A 21,351-nucleotide genomic window follows, 5' to 3' on the forward strand; every position below is an offset into this window, starting at 1 on the left:
TTATTCCTCTTGTTTAATTTGTTCTTTTCTGTGCTGCCTTACATTGGAGTAAGTTCCATGTCTTTTAGACAGAAACTGAAAACATCAATCATTTGTATTTCCTGAAGATGGTGGGATTAAAGAATGGTGACCTTAGAACTAAGAAGATGAATATTTTTTGATTTTTATCTTTTCCTGGTATTATAATTCATCATCATTTTAGCTATTGTCTAATGCAGGATGATGGCCTCTTCTGCATGTTTCCTGGCATGTGGAAGGAATAGACCATAATCTGCCACCCTGGTCCAATGCGGGTTGGCAGATGTGATTGGTGTTAGTCTGAGGTATCTGTCATGGCTTGTTCACCTTGGGTTACCTTTCTGAACATATATATGTCTGAAGACATAGTCCATTATTTCATTTACCCATACAAACCCCTTCGCCTCGTCAAGGCCCTAATGATAGAAGGAGGATATTATAATTAGCAGTTAAGATATACCATATATCATTATGAAATTAAATTATACTAAGGAGATACTTGTGACATATATGAATATATTACTTAGAAGATTCTGATTATTTCTTAGTTTCTTATGTTACTAATTATAGCTTTTTTTAAAGGCACTAAATTTAATAAAGAGTTCTTGGTTTCTAATAGCACTATGTATGTACATTAGCATATCACTCAAATGGTTTCTCCTGTATATTTATTTCTTTATTGTAGGAACTGGAGACATTGTTACGGTCATGATCACTGAAATGAAGGTTAAAGAAATCTTGAATTATTTAGAAAAAAATATGTCCGTCCTAATTGCAATAGCCGTGGGAACACGCCATCCAAGCAAAAATGTTAATCGAAGTTCCCTTGTCTTTGTATCCGTATCATTTATAGTTTTGATGATAATTTCTTCAGCATGGCTAATATTTTATTTCATTCAGAAGATCAGATATACCAGTGCGCGTGATCGAAATCAGGTAATCATTCTAATCATAAAGAATTTGAAATTTTATCAATGCCTTGATAAAAATATGTATGTATACTAAGAATGCGAAAGGAGCTTTGCTGAATGTTTAGTTTTTTTTAATTTATAAAACAAAAACAAAGCTTTTGTGGCAGGAAATGTATTCATTTTAAAAGGTCTCCTGCTTAGGTGAGCTATTTCTCCATTCTGTTTTTAATGTTATAAAATCACTGTTTCTGGTAAAAAGAATGAAATCAGTCACAGTAACTATGTATTATTGTTGCTCGGCAAAAAAAATCACTCTGGATGGGCTACCTTTGAAGGGTTTTGAAAGAATAGCATTAGCATACTCATGAAAACTTCTATTCCACTTTCAGAGTGGAAGCTCCTATATTTGCCCATTAAATTGTAAGGAAGTTCAAATGGGACTTTAAGCTGATGTTTTTAAGGGATAAGGACAAACAGAGAATCATTATTAAAGACAGAACAGATTCTGTTAATTGTTCTGAAAAGTACAATGCCATTTGTTAAGGATTAATTTAGTGTCAGTTGGACTGTAATGCAGTCTTTTATGGATGTGAAATGCAGGTGCCATTTGTCTGGCATTAAAAACATTGTAAATATACTGTATTGGCTAGCAATATCAAAGCTATATTGAAAAAAGATCTTTTCTTTTATACAATTGCTTAGTTTTCTTTTTATCCCAGAGAAACTATGGCTCTATGTTAAAGTACGATAATTAATTTGAATTGGAATATCTAGAATTAAAAGGAGCTTGAATACTAAGATCACTGATAACTGACAATTTAGAATGGCTGCTTTAGTTAGAGTTGAACTTTAAAAACTCAAACATTAAACAAATTCTGTAATATAAAACTTCATGAATTAAACTATCCCTATAGTTTTCTTGGTAACAATATAAAAGTGGTTTTCATTTCCTCATGTCTTCTTTTGGTTTTTTACTTCCCACTCCAGCTGAAAATCCTGAGGTTTTCTTGTGTTCTCCAAATATCAGCTAGGTCTGCACTTGGAATACCAACAAGAACAGTTAGCTGCACCCATTCAGTTTCACGAAAGAGAATAAAACATGGTTATGTACAAGCACTGATCTGCCATTGTGTATGCAGCTTTCCTCTATTAAATTTCTACAGTGTCAGCTACAAATTTGAGGCATTTCAGACTGATAGAACTCCCATCTAAAAATACACTGCACAAACATATTGGACTACGAGTAAGCATATTGAAATCGGTAGGAAGAGGAGTTAACTCTTAGTTTTGAAAGCTCCTTACTAGAATGTAATTACTATTTTTCATATGTGCACATAAATATATATTCATGACTGTATATAGATCTCTGTCTCTACATGCACACATACACAAATATCAAGTTTTTTTGATTTTTTTTCAATTATTCCTTAGTTTTAAAGCTTAGCAATCATATGTGATACTGAATGCACATTAACTGTTTACATTAGCATAGGCCAATTGGGCATTTCATTTTTCCACAAAATATAAGTTTTTGGTCTCTTAGCCAATTCCCTCCATATACAATGGATAACTTTCCCCTTGTTTGCCATTAATACTTAATCTAGTACAGGGGTCGCCAACCCCCGGTCCGTGGACCAGTACCAGTCCATGGCACGCCAGTAACCAGTCCGCACAAATGAGCAAAGGCCCATCCATGGGATGCAGGCAGCACACAAAACCATGCACACTTCTGTCTGCGGGAAAAACCTCTCTCCACAGAACCGGTCCCTGGTGTCCAAAAGGTTGGGGACCTCTGATCTAGTATAGAAGTATTCCTCAACAACCATTCATTTAGCAATTGTTCAAGTTACAATGGCACTGAAAAAGTGACTTGTGACCAGTCCTCACACTTACAACAGTCACAGCATCCTCATAGTCACATGGCCAACATTTGGGCACTTGGCAATCTGTATCTATGACACCATCCCAGGATCATGGAATCACCATTGGCAACCTTCCCTGCCTGCTTCCAAGAAGCAAAGTCAATGGGGAAACCCAGGTTCGCTTAACCAACCACATGATTTACTTAACAATTGCAGTGATTTGCTTAACAGCCTTGGCAAAAAAAGGTCATAAAAATATGTCACAACTACCACCTTGGAAATTCTGGTCCCAGTTGTGGTTGTAAGTTGAGGAATGGGAATTTGATGAACAGATTTGAAGAGCACCAGCAGAGAAAAAAAACACAATAGTAACATAAAATTGGTTTATTCTATGTGAACTTCACTTATTCTTTAGAGTGCTGGAAAAATACTTAAAACAAAATCAGACTATTGGTTGAGGAAAAAGTGCTTTGTCATTCAAACTGTTGTGGGATACAATGATGTTATTAGCTGCCTAAAAATAAATATCCAAGCATTCTTTATAACAGCTGCTGTGGCAGAAGAGGCATTTTAATTCAGGAGAAGAATCTCTCTCTTCTGCAATCCTGAAGAAAGAGGGGATTTAGGGGACTGCAATTTTTTCCCCTGGTTCCCTTCACAGGAGGGAAGTTGGGGAAGATACTTTCTAGTTGGCAGTCATACCACAATGGATACAGGCTATAGAGCATAAAGCATTAATTGGCATCAGAATAGGCTTTCCCTACCTTATTTCTCTCATTCCCTGAGCAATCATTGCAGATATATTCTCTCTTCTGCTTCATTCTATGTCCTTGAGCTGGGTATCTTTTTTTCATGGCTTTCACATTAGATAAGAGAACTTTAGCGCTCCCAGGCAGAAGAGCCAGGATCTCTTGTGAAATAAAATACTGTTTATTCGGTCAATTATCAGCAAAACATCCCCCTTGGAAAAGCAGTAGACTTTGTTCATGTTCAAAATTCTAGACTAATAATATTAGAAAATCCTTTGCAATTCTCATTGTTTCCATCAGAAACAGATGGATTTTTTAGTTAAGTTATTTTTCATTGTTTATTTTATTTTATTCTATTATCTTACTTCTGTTCATTTCTTCCTTTTTATTTTTTGTAAGCTGTCTAGAGTAGCATCATGATAGGGAACAAATAAATAAAACCTATCTTCCTACATCAGAATTCATGATGTACATCGGAAATCCTTCAGATATTAATTAAAGCAAACAGGGGAAACCGGTAGTATGTGAGTTTCATATTTCATGAACTTCAGAAGCTTATGTCTTTAGTGTCTCTTGTCCAATTACAACATGCGTGTAATTGGAGTGTGCAATTACCTAAAAATAATCACTACCTTAAAATAATATCTATTCTGACAAGATTTACTGGTTTATTGCTGTGATGGGTTAGCTACAAGAAGTGTGTATTGGAAAGGTGTGGGAAGTCAGGTACCATACTGTTTTTCATCTTATTTAATTACCCATTTCAATAGCGATGAAGTCAATTTGTCTAACTAAAATATCTATGTTCATAGTGTTTAATTATTTCTATTTTCAAAATTCATCATGATTTTTTTCATCTCTGCCATTTGAAAAATGTACCATGTAAGCAGTTGGAATGCAGTGATCCCATATATACAGTATTCTACATTTGAGATATCCATATCAAATAGTTATTCTATAGGTTAAAAACTTAAGACCTTTTCTTTCTCCAGTATTTTATAAAGATTGAAGTAACATAATGAAAATTTTATATGGTTTAAAAAGCTTGTCTTATTAAACTTTCATGAAGAAATAGCAACAGCTAAAGAACTTGAAAATGTTTAGCCATTTTAAAGGAGAAAACAGCTGTTAATGCTCTGGTTGCATGTAGCTAATGCACATGGACACAATGCATGTAATGATCACACAATAATTTCTTTAGCTGAGGTTCACAGATTTAAAAATACTACTTATATGGAATACATACAACCCTAACTAGCTAGGCTCGGATTGATAGGTAGTGACATGGCATAAAATATTTCCCAATAATAACCAAGATACAACAATCCAGATACAAAAAATTAAAGATTAGTAAAATTGGGATAAAAGGGTTTAATTTTTTTTTAGGGAAAGATTTTAGAGAAAGATTTGACAGATTGAAAAGTTCTTCACAGAAAGATTAGACTGAAATGAAGCAAGGAACTGTTTAGACCACAAGCTAAATAACAACAAATGCGCTCTCCCAACTTTTTCAACTTTTTTGTTTCAAGTACGTTACACTGATTCTTCATTATCTATAGTAGACTAACTGGAGCTTCCCTTGGACTTGTTGAGGACTATGGCATGTTGAGGACTATGTTGCACAGAGCAGTCTACATTGTTACTAATTTGGATTCCATAAAATAGATTCACATTTTTGGTTAAAGAGATTTTAATTACAAAAATGTCCTTGTTGTACACATACTATTCCCCAAACCCCCTAGAATGTATGTCTGTGTGTGGATGGGTAGAATAACTGAAATAATATAAAGTACCCTCTAGTGTAGGCATCAAAGCAAATGTAAGAAGTGCAGTTTTTGTAATATTTAATCATTGTTTTTTTTTTCTTCAAAGCGTCGTCTTGGAGATGCTGCCAAAAAAGCTGTTGGTAAACTAACAGCAAGAACTGTAAAGAAAGGTGATAAGGTATCACTGTTACTTTATTAGAAAATCTGTCATTAGCCTTTGGCTGTGTCTTTTTTCCAGTTTATTTACTTAACTTCAGTGATTGGTCCATTTTTCAGTAATTATTCACAGAGCCATCTCCTCTGCTTATGTATATTTTTCCTAGCCTATTGCCCTAGTTATGCCCTTTACAGCCAGAAAGGTTATTTTAAATTTTCATACACCCATTTGCTCTTGCTGATTTGTGGTAGCAAAGTTGTGTAGTAATTATGGTGTTAGATTGGCATTGGGGAGTCAGGTTCAAGTTTATCCTCAGCCATTAAAGTTCACCGAGTGCCTTGTATAACCCGTTGAGTTCGTGAAGGAAAGGTGGGCACAAAAGTAATAAATGATTAAGCTAATTTTGAAATAATTTTTATATAATTGATATTGACTTACTGTTTTATACTGTGTTTCTCCAAAAATTAGATTGGGTCTTATAATTTTTTTTTTGCCTCCAAAAGAGGCACCAGGTCTTATTTTGGGGAGATAACTTAGGACCGCTGCAGCCAGGCTTCCCACATCCTGACACCTGTTATGCTGCTGTCCAAGTTCTTCTGCAACTTCTTGCAGCTGCATGGCACATCACGCCGGTGCCACCACTCACAGTAGGAGGCCATGTAGCTTGTCACGCCACTCACCACAGGCTGTGTGGTGTTTTGTGCCATGGCGTGTGCAAGTGGAGGCACCGGCGTGATGCAACGTGGCCTGCCCCGAGTTGCAGCATTGGTGCGACAAGCCACACGGCATCCTGCTGTGAGCAAAGGCACCAGCGCAATGCACCACTTGGCATGCGGCCGCAAGCAGCCACAGAAGAACTTGAGCAGCGGCGTGACAGGTGTCGGAGCGTGGGAGACCTGGCTGCAGTGGTCCTAAGGTAAGTGGGTGTGGGGTGCGTACCCCTTCCATAGCTTGATTTTGGGGATAGGTCTTATTTTCAGGGAAACACGGTACTTTATTACCATTCATAATTTTTACTTACTAATTGCTTTTTGTAATGGCTCTGTTTTTATTTATCATATACAAGACTGCTAGGAGTTTTATCAGGAAATATACCAGTCAGGCTTTGATCCAATGTGGTTTTTCTGGAAAATAAATAAGTAAGACTTCTTTGTGCATGCAAATCAGTTCTAGATTTTGTTGTTGAATTGTCACAAACTTTATTGTCCTGTAGCCCCTTTGTTAAAAGAAAGTTTAATAGCAAAAATGTGCTAATGTATGTTTTGGAGTTGTCTTAAAAGGGAGGTAAATCCTAGATAAAAGACATCAAGATTATCATGCAAGAAGCAGCAGTAGATGTTCTTACTGTTGGCAGACATATCTGCCATTTGTCAGTATTAACAATCAAAATTCAGAGTATGAAATAGTAGTTCTCTATTTCCAACACTGAGATTACTAATGTTATGGCATTTAGGGGGAAAGGTTTTTTTTCCTTATATTAAGTGGAAAAAGTGTACACATTATGTATGCCACAATTGAAGATTATAATCTAAAATAAAGGTCCTGAAATCATAAAATCATGGTTTTAGAAACATGATTGCAGATTGATGTGGGCAGTACATAGCTGATATTTGTCAAAAAAAAGGCTTTCCCATTTAATGTATAAACAAAGATTTGTTTATACGTTAAATGGGAAATTCTTTCTTGAGTCCTAGTATTTGTACAGTCCTACTGATAAATTTTGTAACTCGGGAAAGACATTTAAGATTATACAGAATTGGGCAGCAGAAAGATATTTGTTTGAACAACCTAGCGTTTAGGACATGTGTTCCTTTTTACTGCTGCGGTAGTTGCATCACTGGAACTTTCGTAAGGGGTCTGTAACTAATGTTTCAGTTTTGTGTGAGAAGTACTTCCCTTTAATAATAGGATGATAGTTAATTCAGATTGTATTAAATAAAAATTGTATGATTTATTTTTATGATCGCTCTGGGTCATTTTCTGGCTCTCAGGATGGGAAAACTGAAGTAGGCAGGACTCAGCAATTTCATGCAAAACAGAGCTGATATATAAACCTGAAAATGAGTGGTTGCTGATGCTCAGGTTTCAAAAAGAAGGAAGGAAAAGGTCTCAGATTTAAACCTTGAAGCTGATTTATGCATACAGGGCTTGATCCTATATTCTCCAGTAAACAGATTTTCTGCATACATAAGACCTTTTTCCTACTTGCAGTAAAGAATTTATCTTAGCCATATTAAAGGCTGTAACTGGTCTAAACACTTGATAGCTATGCCTGGCAAAATCTGACACAGGAATAAAAATGAGAGATTCTAAAATAAGTTCCCTTGAGCTTCTGGAAGAAAGGTGGGATAGAAATCTAGTAAGTAAACAAACATTCTTCCTGGAATAATTTTAGCCCTTCCACTCATTGGCTGCTTGCTATAAGTATCTGCTGTAGATAGATCTTACTGGAATTTTCACTCTGTTCATTTTAGGAAACAGATCCAGACTTTGACCACTGTGCTGTTTGCATTGAAAGCTATAAGCAAAATGATGTTGTACGCATTCTGCCATGCAAGTAAGCCAATTTTTTTTCTCTTGATATTTGTTTTATTCTTCAAAATAAATTAATTGCATTTTAAAATTGTTTTGCAGCTCCTATCATTAGTTTCCTGGCTTTGTTGTTGTTGTTAGTTCCAAAGTCATGTCCGACCCATCGCGACCCTACGGACAACGTTCCTCCAGACCTTCCTGTCCTCTTCCTGGGCTTAGGGGGCCTTAGTTTTCTTCTGATGAGCATGACTATTTTCATCAGTGCACTAATGATGTTATCTAGTTTGGGTAATGAAATATCTGTAAGAAAACAAACAAGTTCAGGGACCACCAAATGTGTGTGGGTGTGTGTGTACTGTTCAAGTTTGAAGTCAACTTTTATATATCATACCTTCCATTGCTATTCCAGTCTCCATTTACTGTTAGACTTGAGCTTTCAACTTTATAGGGACTTATCAAAACATGCAAGGTTGACTATTTTATCCAGATAATAATTGTTTTTTTATATTTCTTTTTCATTCTTAGGTAGTTCTTTCTTCTATCTTGCACTTTTACAATATTTAAAGTGGTTGTTTTTATGTTTTTTTCTACTTTGGTACACTGCCCCAGTCCACTAGAATTAGGTGGCCAGTACATTGAAATAAATAATAATAAGATAATAAAGAATAAAAGGTAATTATCCCATATAAGTAGAAATAGTCCTGCATACCCCAAAAGCTGTGATAATTTACAAAAGCAAATACACTTAACTAATACATTCTCCCTCTTACATTTTGACGACTTTTAACTACTGATGGTATAAATGTGAACAGGATATTTGAATCTGTTTGTGCAAGTTTCTTTTCTTAGCCCTTGGCTTAAGTTAAATGGAAGAAGTCTTGGTAATGATATACAGCAGACATGTCAAACTCGCGACATCACGTGATGTCGTGCAACGTATCGGGACGGTTTTGCCATTGCCAGCAATGGGGTGGGCGCAGCTTCCGCATGACGCATCCGGCCCGTGGGCCAGCAGTTTTTTTAAATCAGAATCTAAGTAAGCAGTCCTTTCTGCAGATTATAGTTTGCAATCAAAAGGATATGTGCAAAGTCTTCAACAACTGGTATGCCACAGAAAGACAGTTTTTCTTTTAAGTGGAACTCCATGGTACCTTCTGATTGGATTGGACTGGGAATTAAATGGAGACTATATTGTGAGATGACAATTAAATTATTAAAATACAGCACTTAATAACAGTCTCAAAATCATTTCCATAAATAAAGCAAATAGAGATCTACAAAATTATTGTAGATAAAGGTCCAGGAACAAGCTTCTTGTACTTTATCTACACTTATGTTACATGGTTCTTCATTGCTAAGTGTGAGTGAGAGAGCAGGAAAAAAAGAAATAGAATGAGGCAATCTAGCAATGGGATTATTGCTTAAAGATAAGGCAGAAGAATAAACACAAGATAGAGACAAATGAATTATTATATATAGCCATACATATTTTGGGCAATGTAAAAGAAAGCAATTTATATACAGCTGTGAAATATTTTTCATTAGTAAGCCTTACATAGCCAGGTATTAGCTCATTTACTTCTTTTCTTCATGTTTACTTTTTTCTTTCAGAAAAATAACAATAGAAGCAAAAATATATTTGAAATATGCAATGCACAAGTTATAATGAACATACTAAGATAGTTAAAAGTACAAATGTCAGTTATTAAAACTCCCAGACAAATTATTCAGAATTCTAATCAACAGTATTAAAACCTCTGCCATATATTCATGGTTTACAATTATTCCCATTTATTTTTAGGCATGTTTTTCATAAAACCTGTGTAGACCCATGGCTAAGTGAGCACTGTACCTGTCCTATGTGTAAACTGAATATTTTGAAGGCCTTGGGAATTGTGGTGAGTTGAAGCTTACAGAAAAAGTTAATACTATTGAAGTATGCATTCTAAAATACTTCAGATCACAAATTCACCTAACAAGAGACAGAAGTTCCAAGATGTGTTAGTTGTTTGCGTGAAACAGCCATGCTATCCCAACAATACATTTGCAAGTAATAACTCAAAAAACCTTTGATCATTCAGGATTGTTTTTATTAGTTACAGTTCGACATTCTTTGCTAAAATCCTTAGTCATGAAAAAGCCAAAGTAAAACTTGATTATCTTGACATAAGAAACCTGTAAGTAATTGCTATTTTCTATAACATACCTATTTCACAAAACAAATTTATTCTATTCCAACATCTTTAAACTAGTCTAATCCATTAAAGAAACAGATTTTAATCTAATTTCCATACTTTAAAGATTTATTTATTATTTCTGGGTTGTTGGTGATTGAAACCAAGGCAACCTTCATTAATGCTCCCAATGAAAATTATCTTAGCCTGAGGTTAATATATTCTATGTTTGTTCTTCACTCTTATGAAAAACTGCAAATGAACTAAATGGGGCAAATTAAATTAAGATAAATACTTTTGCAGTATTTAACTGATCTTAGATCGCACATGAGCATCCTAAATCAGTATAAACCGTATTTTATGGCTCATGGAGCACTTTCAGATCATGTAACTGAATCCAGGCGCAACCTGCCAATTTGTGGCAGGCAACACAAATGTTACACTTAAAAAAAGTGAAAGAAAGTGAAAAAAAGATTAAAGAGATTAAATCTGATCTGCATTGTTAAACCTCCCAGATTTTTTTAAAAATGGGCTGAATTTCTTTCCTTTGTCACATTTATGACATCACCAAATTAAAGCATAAAAAATGCCCATCTCTATTGGGGAGGGGAGGAGATATTATGAATAAAGTTGAAGAGAATCTAATACCGCCTACTTCATTGGTTATTTTTTTTGTATACTGCTGTTTGTGATTAATAGATTGTATAATGTATTTATAAAGTTTGATTAATTAATAGATTGTATAATGAAGAAAGACATGCACATAACTGGGAATAAAACATTGGGGGGGTGGAATGCTCAGTTTGATAATATTTCGAACCAAGTTCTTAAGGGTTAGGGTTAGGTGTCGGTATTTATGTTTTAAATTTCATGATACTATCTCAATGTATAATTTTGCTGGCAGCGTAAAAATGGTATACATTAATATGGCAATACTTATTTTCAGACAAATGTACCATGTGCTGACAATATGGCCTTTGACATGGAAAGACTAACCAGAGGCCAGCTAGGTAACAGGAGATCAGTACTTGGTGACCTTAGCAGTGACAGCTCACTCACTCTTGAGCCCCTACGTACTTCTGGTATATCACAATTTCCCCAGGATGGAGAGCTGACTCCAAGGACAGGCGAGATCAATATTGCTGTAACTAGTAAGTAACATTTGTCTTAATATGAGAATCATTGATCTTGTGTTTCTTTAGACTTGTTTCTCTTTAACATAATACACATAATTTTATAGAATGCCCCAAATTAAGGAAAATATGAAATTTTATTATGATCAAAGTTAAATCTTAATAGGACCAACCTCAAAATATTGAACTCAAAAACATTTATGACAAAATATAATAATCAACAATTGTTGCATATCATTAAGGAGGACTTATTGTTTAAATCAAGAGACAGCAGGGTGTCACTTCCCAAATGTTGTTGGACTGAATCATGCGTCACTCTTGGCTTTACTTGCTAGGCTTGATGGAATCTGAAGTTGAACTTTGTCTAGTATGTCATTTTTTGCTACCTTGGGCTTTGAAAAACTAAACAATTTGTGAGGATAACCTTGATGTAAATGGTAGTGCTTTCCAGGCTTTCTGTACCATATCTTTTAATGTTTTGTAGTTAAAAATGGGAGATTAGTATACTGGAAACTAAAGTTCTAGCCCTATATTTACTTCTGCATCTAGGATCCACATGGGCACTGGTTGATATAAAATTTATTTCATGAATGCTGAACAACATGGGGGAGGGGGAAGAGAAAAATAAACTGAGGGAAGTGACGTTGGAGAACAATCAAAGCAAACAGAGGTAATGCATACTTTTTATTATTTAGTTTTACCTCAACTTTCCTTTCTGGTAAAAGTTCAAATTGGCTACCAAAATTTTAAAAGCAAAAGGGAGAACATAAAAACTTAAGAGAATAAGTTAAAATTAGCATTAAAATATAATTAAATCAATTAATTAGAAGTCTGGCAGAAGACGTTCATATTTATGGAATTCCTAAATGCTGAGAAAGTGGAGACTACATATCCCAATGGAATGTAGGTTAAAAACAATGCAAAAAAGAAAAATCTTTGCCCCTGTGGTAGAAATTCAAGCCTTTGGGCGCAGGGCTTCTTCAGAAGGGCCTGGCCTCTTGATGTTACTGACCAATAGGTTATTAATGGGCAAAGTCAATACCAGCTTCTTAGGTGGTGCCCAGGAAGCAAATGACCTTTCAGTATAAGTTCATATGATCTCTGTATCTTGTACCAATTAGCAACTTAGTTATTGTATTTTGTACTAATTGCAAGACCATTTTCAAGGGTAGGCCCATATACAATGGATATCAGTAGTCAAGATGAAGCCAAATGTGATATCTGTCACAGACAGGGATGCTACTGCACAGCAGGCATAATTGAGGGAAAGTTCTCCTCTCTACAGTTGCCACTTGTGAATTGAGCATTTCATCACTGGTTTTGACATAGCAATAATAATCTAAGATCTGGCCCAGAAAAATATTAAACTTTGGCACCTCTCAAGAAGCTGTGGCACCCTTTATACTCATGATCTTACATTATGCTCACCCCATTATAGATAACTATTTTAAAATATACTATACTAGAAGACATTACTTCTATAGGAGATAAGTGTCAAGGATGAAACATTGGTAGCTACGTGCCTCTGTGTTTCAACTTGCAAGTCTCCAAATAGAATACAGAAAAATGGCAGGAAAATGAATCAAATGAGTATTTTAAGAGGTAGAAGTAGCAAATTCCATGAAGTATATGAAGTCTGGTAAAGTTTCTGGTCTTAATTATCTGGAAATTGAGCAAATATCTTGGATTGGGCATCATAAAATAGTTGCCGGAATGGTTCAGAAGCATCTGAAACAACTATTCAAGACATGGAGACAATCAGTGTTGTAGCATTGTTGAAACTGGGAAAAGGTCCTTCAGGTCCAAAGAACCTTTAGCCAATCTGACTCCTATGCCAAATCATGCATGCTGTTTTGATCTCTTGGCAGCACATCAGCCTGTTAATCATCACATATTACTTTGCAAGTTGTACAATTTGACAAGAGGATTTTGAACTAATACAAAATATCCACAGAGCCAAAAGTGCCACTTTAAGTATAGAACCTAGAGGCAAATACAGGCAACCATCCATAAATTTAGTGGAATGGCTTATCAGAAGAAAAGGTGCTGGCACCATTCCTCTTTAATATTGAAGTGAATGGTCAGCTAATACATTCAAATAGAAGAAGATTCGTCTTTGATAATTGTCTAGCTTTAACAATGTAACGGTAGGGATGCGGTGGCTCAGTGGGTTAGGACGCTGAGATTGTCGATCAGAAGGTCGGCAGTTTGGCGGGTCGAATCCCAAGTGCCGCATAACAGAGTGAGCGCCTGTTACTCGTCCCAGCTTCTGCCAACCTAGCAGTTCGAAAGCACGTAAAAATGCAAGTAGAAAAATAGGGACCACTACGGTGGGAAGGTAACAGCGTTCCGTGCACCTTTGGCGTCTAGTCATGCCGGCCACATGACCACGGAGACGTCCTCGGACAAGCGCTGGCTCTTTGGCTTTGAAACGGAGATGAGCACCGGCCCCTAGAGTCAGAAACGACTAGCACGCATGTGCGGGGGAACCTTTACCTTTACCTAACAATGTAACAAGGAGGTTTATTTAAAGACAGTGATACAAGTATTAGAAAAACTGACTACCTATTATGCTCGCAGTCAAATTAGTGAGTGCCTTGAGCTCTATTATCCCCAAAACTCCAGGGGCACTGATAAAGAAGACACCAACCTCCTTTATCCATTTCTTTTTGATCTGAGGTCACTCTGAAATATATAGGTTTATATAGTGATTCAATCATCTCTCGTTCTACTTGAGATTTAATTTCTGATCTGTATTTTGATTCTGGAAATGGAAGAGGATGTCCTGAGCTTTGCCTGTGTTTTAATTTAACTTCCAGCCTAACAAGTAGTCAGTTTTTCTAATACTTGTATCACTCTTTTTAATCTAAATAAACCTTGTTACATTATTAAAGCTAGACAAACATTAGATGCTCTGTCTTGGTTTTGCTAGTTCAATGTTGATTATACACTGACAAGCCACTTATTCAACAAAATGTGACCAGTTATTGAACAACAAGTGCTAAATGATCACAATTTGCTTGAAGCCATTAAATCCAATGCATTTTATATTGCTGGAACAAGCTCTGCAGATGTTAGAATGGAGAAAATGGCAGCAAAGAAATGAGCCCTGAAATAATTACATCCAATGGAAAGTATGATTTGGGGATTTGACTTAAGAATAAGATGGGGAACATATCACTCCTACAGAGGCATTTATTGTATACCTTAACTTGAGATCAGTCACATTTTGGACTATTTAAATATCTGAAAGGGACAAGGATTTAATATTCCATGTGATCTGTTGACATCCTCAAGATCTATAAGTAAAAACAAATAACCGAATTGACAAAATATTATCTATATTCTCTTGAGTGTTCTTTCTTTGAATTTGTATTATCTTGATGTGAGCTGATGTATTCAAAGCATTGCTAGTTTGCTTTTTGCAAAAAAGTGTTATGCATGGTAGGGTGATTTGATGTTCAAGACCCATTCATCCCCTTGTACGTAATTTCTTCTCTAAGTTCCTTTTTTATACTCCTAAGCAGGTCAATAAATTAATCATAATAGTAATAGTAATATTTTGCCTTCTGAAAAATGGATGCTTTTTGTTCCCTAGGTCTTTTCCTTTATGGCAGACATGTCAAACACAAGGCCCGGGGGCCGGATCCGGCCCATGAAGTGGTTTCATGCGGCCCGTGAAGCCATCCTGGAAACAGTGAGGGAACGGCCCCCACTGCCTTGGCCCTGGCCCAGAGACCTTCCTTCTGCCAGAGACCCTCAGATCTGTTCCACTCCTGCCCGGGCCCCCATAGGCACCCTTGATGCGAACAATGTAGAGCTGGCCATGCCCACCCAGTAGGCCATATGCACTTTAGCCACGCCCACCCAGTAGGCCACGCCCACCCAGGCCATACCCACCCGGCCCCCTGAGGGCAACCGCAATGCTGATGTGGCCCTCAATGAAATTGAGCTTGACACCCCTGCTTTATGGCAACTATTTAGTAAGACCACCCATTCTGCTTTCTGAAAGTTCAAATATTTTATGAGCCTTATGAATTTTGCAGTAACACATGGTTTCTATTTCAGTTTACCAATTAATAGTGCAGTTTTCAAGGAAAGTGTAGTATACATTAAATATCTTTGTAGTTCTTGCTAGGCGACTTTGTGAATTTTATACAAGTGTACAGAACAGCTTTGAATAGAGTCTTCAATTCAGTCTGATAAAAAAGTCACATCAACTTGAAGGCCTGGTCAAATTATATACAAATTTAACCTATAACACAGCTGTAATATTTTACTAATTGAATGTATTTCAATTAAATGAGAGGTCCTTGGTGTTCTTTGAGGTTGGTTGTTTTCTTGCAGATGTTTCATGACCCAAACTAGTTAATATCAATCCAAGAAAACAGTCAAGCTCAGAGAGCACCAAGGACCCCTCATTTCTGCCCTGAGCTACAAATATTCTCCTCTATTAAAAATAAGAAACAAAAAGACAGCCAAGTAATTTGAGAAGAGAAGTATTGCTTCCACTTATGTTTCTATATTTCTTGCAAACTGATTACAAAAATCTTTGTCATAGAGGATTTCTGTAAAAATATGATATTTGGTGCTGGAAAGCTTTACTTACGGCATTATAATTTTTGTCTTTTCATTTCATTTTTGCAAGGTCAATATCTAGCTTGAAAGTACAGGCTTGTTCTTCCTATAGTCTCAGTTCTATAATCATAGATAGGGATATGATAATCATGTGACTGGGCTAAGTTCAGAATGAAGAATCAAGTTATGTCTACCATATTAATATTTTTTAAAATGTTTTGGATGTTTATATTACACTTAGAAAATAATGCACCATTTTCTGATTTTAAAAAAATAATAGAAATGGAATAAATTTGTATTTTAAAATGTAGGTCAAATCTCAGTGGTCAAAAGCACTTAATCAAAACACATGTTTAAAAGCAAAGATAGTAACCTGTTTCAGTTTTGTTTGCTACCCTGGACATGCAGGCAAACAGATGACAATAATTAAAAACATGAAGCATTTTATTTCTATCTGAAAGCTTTCAGGTTTTGTTTTTTAAATATGGTCAATCAGCCATGTACCAGCCAGTTAAAAATGTTATAGAGACACTATTATGTAAAGTTGCATTACATTAGACTAAAATTATGGTTTATTTTGTGCATTGTTGGTTCTGCATGAAATTCTGCCTTTCAGTGGATTAAATAAACAAAGAACAGTTACAGGTTCCATGTCATGTGTGTATGCTCTTAAATACTTACTTGGAAGTGATCAATTTTGTCAATCTTTAATTGCAGGTAAAATTTTTGCTTCTGCTTTCCTTTCCATTTGAATTAAACAAATCTTTTATAACTAATTGTTTGGGTCTGCTAACCAGTCTACAAGTATACTGTCTACTTTTTCACTTTTCCCCATAACTTTTTGGCTACCCTTCTTCACCTAGTATCTTCCATTGCTAAACTTCTGCTTTCCTCTGGAGCTTCACTTCCTGGTGCTTCATGACTAGAATTTTTATCTTCTGCTTCTGATCTTTGAGGGCTGTGTTTTCATCGACATATGCTTTCCACGAGTGATTTCCTCCCTTTCCTTTGTCAACAGAAGAATGGTTTATTATTGCCAGCTTTGGCCTCCTAAGTGCCCTGACACTCTGCTACATGATCATCAAAGCCACTGCAAGCTTAAATGCTAATGAGTAAGTGTACAAATTGCTGCATTTGTGTACATGACAGATTTGCAAAGAAGCATCAAGTAGAAGATTTGGTAAATTTGCATATTAAGCCAAATAGTATTTTCGTACCATTTAAGTTGGGTATACAAACACCCTTCAGTTTCAGTTCAGAGCAGACAGTTCAGTATTATCATGCTTAGCATTAAGTATAAGTTGTAAAATACAATAGTCTGGGAGAAAGAAAACATACAAGTACCTGTTTTGCTCCATAGGAAGGTAACTGAGTTTTATTTATCATGCTAGCAAAAGAAAGAATTTGTCAGAAAACCTATAGAAAGTATAAAGAAACAGCAAGGGCAACATTTTATTCAGCACTTTTATTCCAATTGGTCATATATCAATGGTTATATCTGAGTTTTCACTGATCCTGTTCTCAATTTACTTATAGAAGTCCAGTTTCCAATTAACCAAAGGCTTGTTCACATAGCATCTCTATATTTACAAAGTACATGAACAGAGAATGAGAAATGTTTTTTCTCAAATTTTCCTTTACAAACTATCACTTTTTAAATAGTGGAAAAAATTTCATTAGGTAGTCTTAGAAATAGTCCAGTAGAATTTCTGGTAAGAAATCAGAATTGATTATCTAGGCCAGTACATTTTCCCTTTAAGTTTCAGCCACTAATTATTAAATTTGGTGAACATGCACTATAATTATTTTGACAAGTACTACAAATACATATTACAGCTCTGCTGCAAATTACCAAACCAGGTTTACTGGTTTCCTATTGCTATTTAAAAATCAACAGTATTTGGCAATGTTATCTTGTAAATTGCCTATCTTTATAGTTGGATGACCACTAAAATCCTTAAAAAAGGTCTCTGGGTTAGTCTTTTGTAGAATAAATCCTTCCCAATTTATTTGAGGCTGTCATATCATGAATGATTTTCTTTTCTTTATCACTTTTTCTGTCTACTTTGTAATGAATACTTTTTATAATAATTATTTTTAGTTTTATCATTGTATTTTTGTTTTGATGATAAACAACTTCAATATTAATTTTATGGCAATAAGTATTAACATATATTAAATTAGAAATGAATAATGCAATTTCCCATATACCTTTCAGTTTTGATAAAAACAGAATTGTATCTCATATTCCTTGATTAAAACACTAATATGAATACATCATTTGACCTTATCCAGTTAGAAGCGTATCAGTTTCACATAATACTTCCTTGTAACTAATAAAAAGTTGTAAAATATTTAATGTCACTAAGATTTTATGATCTTACAATGACATATTAAAATAGGGTAAAGATGATTTTTATATTCCCATCTTCAATTTCATAGGCGTAGGAGATTGCATTTGATATGATGACACAACATAGAAATGGGAGAACCACCTAACATTGTGTTCACTCTTCCTGGGATGGTTTGATTTACTGCATTCATACTTGGGGGAAATTACCAATATGTCAAATAAAAAAACAATAAAATTCATTACTTGTATTATTATCTTCTGAAGCTGCTTTTTATCTCCTAATGTCTATAGGTTTATATTTACAGAATAGAATAGATTTATCTTCCTTCCCATTGATTTGAAAACACTGTTGCAAAGAATACTGTGCTTATAACTGTTTTTGAAAATTTCACAGTTTTACTAACAGTACAATATTATTACTAAGATTCTATTTTTTTTCTTACAGAGCTGAATGGTATTGAAGATATAATCTAATCAGATGCTGCAGGAAGAAAGCACTTATTTCATTAAAAATAATCATTATCATTTTTTGATAATGTAACAAGAATCTGTTGGTACATTTTGTTTTCATAATTTACTAACGCTAAAGCTTTGTACTAAGAAAAGGATTAATAAATTTTTTGAAAAAATTAGCCCAAGGTTGACTTTTCTTTATTTAACCCAATTGCAGTGAAATGTCTTTTCTTACCTTGTAAATCTTTCAGGCTGATTCTACTAAAGTGAACTATGCACACATTTTTCTAAAAACATGGTCCTGGAAATTACATAAAACAGCACTAGCTGCATCTCCATCCATTTAAATGTAAATCCATTTAAAAACTGTTGCAAACAAAAAACAGTTCAGAATAACTTATAACAGAGTTAACATGTAACTCCTATAACATGTTATATTCCTCTACCATAAGAAACTTGGGGGGGGGCTGATTGTCTGGTACAAATGTGCCCATAAGTACTATATTACTAAACTCCAAAATAACATATATATTTTTTTTATTTCTGTAGCCACCCATTTCAACAAACTATGTTTAGTTGCCTCTTACAGTGCTCTCATTTAGTGTATTTGGTCTTTATGCTTTGATATATACCATATAATTGTTCCTTCTCTGATATTTCTATATATTAAATGATTCTCTAAATAGCTAATACTGTATCTTCCTAGCATCTGGAATCTCCAAATATAGTGTGAAATATAATTTCATAAGAGTAACTCTCCAGTTATTATCTTTTAAATAATGTTGGAAGTCCAAATCCAAGATACTTAATTTCTGAAATGTAGACAGTTCTGGGTCATTCAGCACAGGAACAGATAGTTGCTTCTTCAGACCTTCAGTTCACTCACCAGGGTAGCATCCTCATTAATATACAGTTGTAGAGCACTGATCTCCAGTCATAATCTCAATGACCAGTGACCAGTGAACTAGGCAGACACCAAGACATGAATTGGAAGATTCACAATCATTTGTGCAATTGTTCAAATATTTGCAAATGTTTCATTTATTGAAACATTACTGTGCATTTTTTCTATAAAAAACTAATTAATAATGGGATTTAATTATTTTCCAAGAAAGATTAGAAAGTGAGACATCAAGACACTTCTTCAACTTGGAAAAGCAGTCAAAGCAAATGTTAAAAAGTTATTATCAGTTGTCAAAAAGCTTTCAGATAAGGGAAAGCTTTATAATTAAAAATGAAGTATCTTGAAGTTTAACTAATACAAATTTTTCAAACAGTCCTTGGCAATTATTGAGAAAAATATCAAAGTAGAGGCAGGGATTTTGATTTTGAAAAGTTGAGAAATTTATATAGAGGAAATTGCGAAAGAACATTTTTTTATAAAAGAAAAATGTTTATATAGCTCTTAATGTGGCCATAATTTTCACATTTCCTAGATTTCTTGTAACAACCATGTTAGGAAGGTTAGTCTTAATAAATTTAATATTAAATGTAATACTAGTCATGTTAAATGTAATTTAAGACCACTCAATGATTTATAGAGAAACCATTATGTGGAAAACCTCCAAAATACCTACTGAACTCCTCTGAACATGTTATAATAGGCCTTTAAATATACACCTAGTTGTTTGAAGAGTTTTTAAGGTGCAAGGTATGTTATGGCTGTTAGTGTATGTAACTGCAACCAATGTAATTGTTCCATGCCATGCATGTGTGGTACTGCCTTATTGATAGCAATCGCATCATCTTCATTAAGGCTGTTAATGTTAAAGTGACACAGAACATTCTGCTTCATTCTTCTATTCTGATTAGTGTGATAAAGAAAGCACTAAGTTTGGTCTTAAAATGCTAAGAGTTCTATAGGAGCTGTGCTAGCAAACACACCCAGAGTTTGAAGAGAGGGCAAAATCCCACATTTCATACTATCATTTTTTATTTTTATCACCTTTAATGCATGAGCTCGTACAGAATTCAGACGCTTATCTCAGTGTACTGTTATGCTTCCAAAGAGCCTTGCAATAATAGAGAGATTTGCGTAATTTAATTTTCAATTTTGTGATTAAATTTCAATTTTGTGATGCCATGACTTCTTAAAATAATAATAAATTAGACTCCCTTCAGAATATTGATAATACTGATAATCATAATGTAATATATCAATAGCTACTGGAAGAATTAAATTCTCTTCAGTTTATATAAGGCAGTTCTGTGTGCAAGCTATCAGAGCAGCACAGATGCAAAACTGCAGCCCTGTCAGAATTTGCTCCTGCTCTGCCTGGTCTAGCTGGCTGACTGTTCTATTTTATAGTTCATCGTTTTGGTTTTTCACAGTACAGTAGTCCTCATTGGTATCTGTAGTTTTGTCATTAAGTGAAGTGGTTGCTAATTGAGAAATCATGTGATTGCAACTGTACTTTCTCCCCCTCCCTTTTTTTCCTGCCCTTTGGAAGCTCATCCTGGCTCTGGGATAAATAGCAAGAAAGGAAGTAATGGTTGTATTTACATTCGTTGGAAAGGAAGGTATCTCAAGAGTAAGAAATAATGGGGACAATGGTCTGGTGTGGCAGCCCTCAGTTACTACCCAAACAGCCTGGTGCATTCCCCATTTTATGTCTACTTACTCTTTTGTAATCCCTTCCTCTCCAGTTTTTCTGGTTTGCAAGTG

At 35.0% G+C, this 21,351-nt stretch overlaps 1 protein-coding gene across 3 annotated transcripts in view; it reads left to right on the top strand.

Moving 5' to 3' along the window:
* RNF130 (ring finger protein 130) overlaps positions 1-18,859 on the top strand; it is a 29,206-nt gene extending 10,347 nt beyond the window's left edge. For 2 of the 3 annotated variants that reach the window (XM_083355364.1, XM_083355365.1), the window contains 7 exons: positions 704-954; positions 5,413-5,484; positions 7,938-8,020; positions 9,797-9,893; positions 11,116-11,320; positions 16,899-16,992; positions 18,679-18,859. In XM_083355364.1, coding sequence (XP_083211490.1) covers positions 704-954; positions 5,413-5,484; positions 7,938-8,020; positions 9,797-9,893; positions 11,116-11,320; positions 16,899-16,992; positions 18,679-18,694 — 818 coding nt within the window. In that variant the 3' untranslated portion in view covers positions 18,695-18,859. Of the gene's footprint in view, positions 1-703; positions 955-5,412; positions 5,485-7,937; positions 8,021-9,796; positions 9,894-11,115; positions 11,321-13,170; positions 13,251-16,898; positions 16,993-18,678 lie in introns of those variants that run through there. The other variant, XM_083355366.1, reaches the window with a different exon arrangement.
* Positions 18,860-21,351: the final 2,492 nt, after the last annotated feature.

Source organism: Vipera ursinii (assembly GCF_947247035.1).
Source record: "Vipera ursinii genome assembly, chromosome: 2".
Classification (NCBI taxonomy): domain Eukaryota; kingdom Metazoa; phylum Chordata; class Lepidosauria; order Squamata; family Viperidae; genus Vipera; species Vipera ursinii.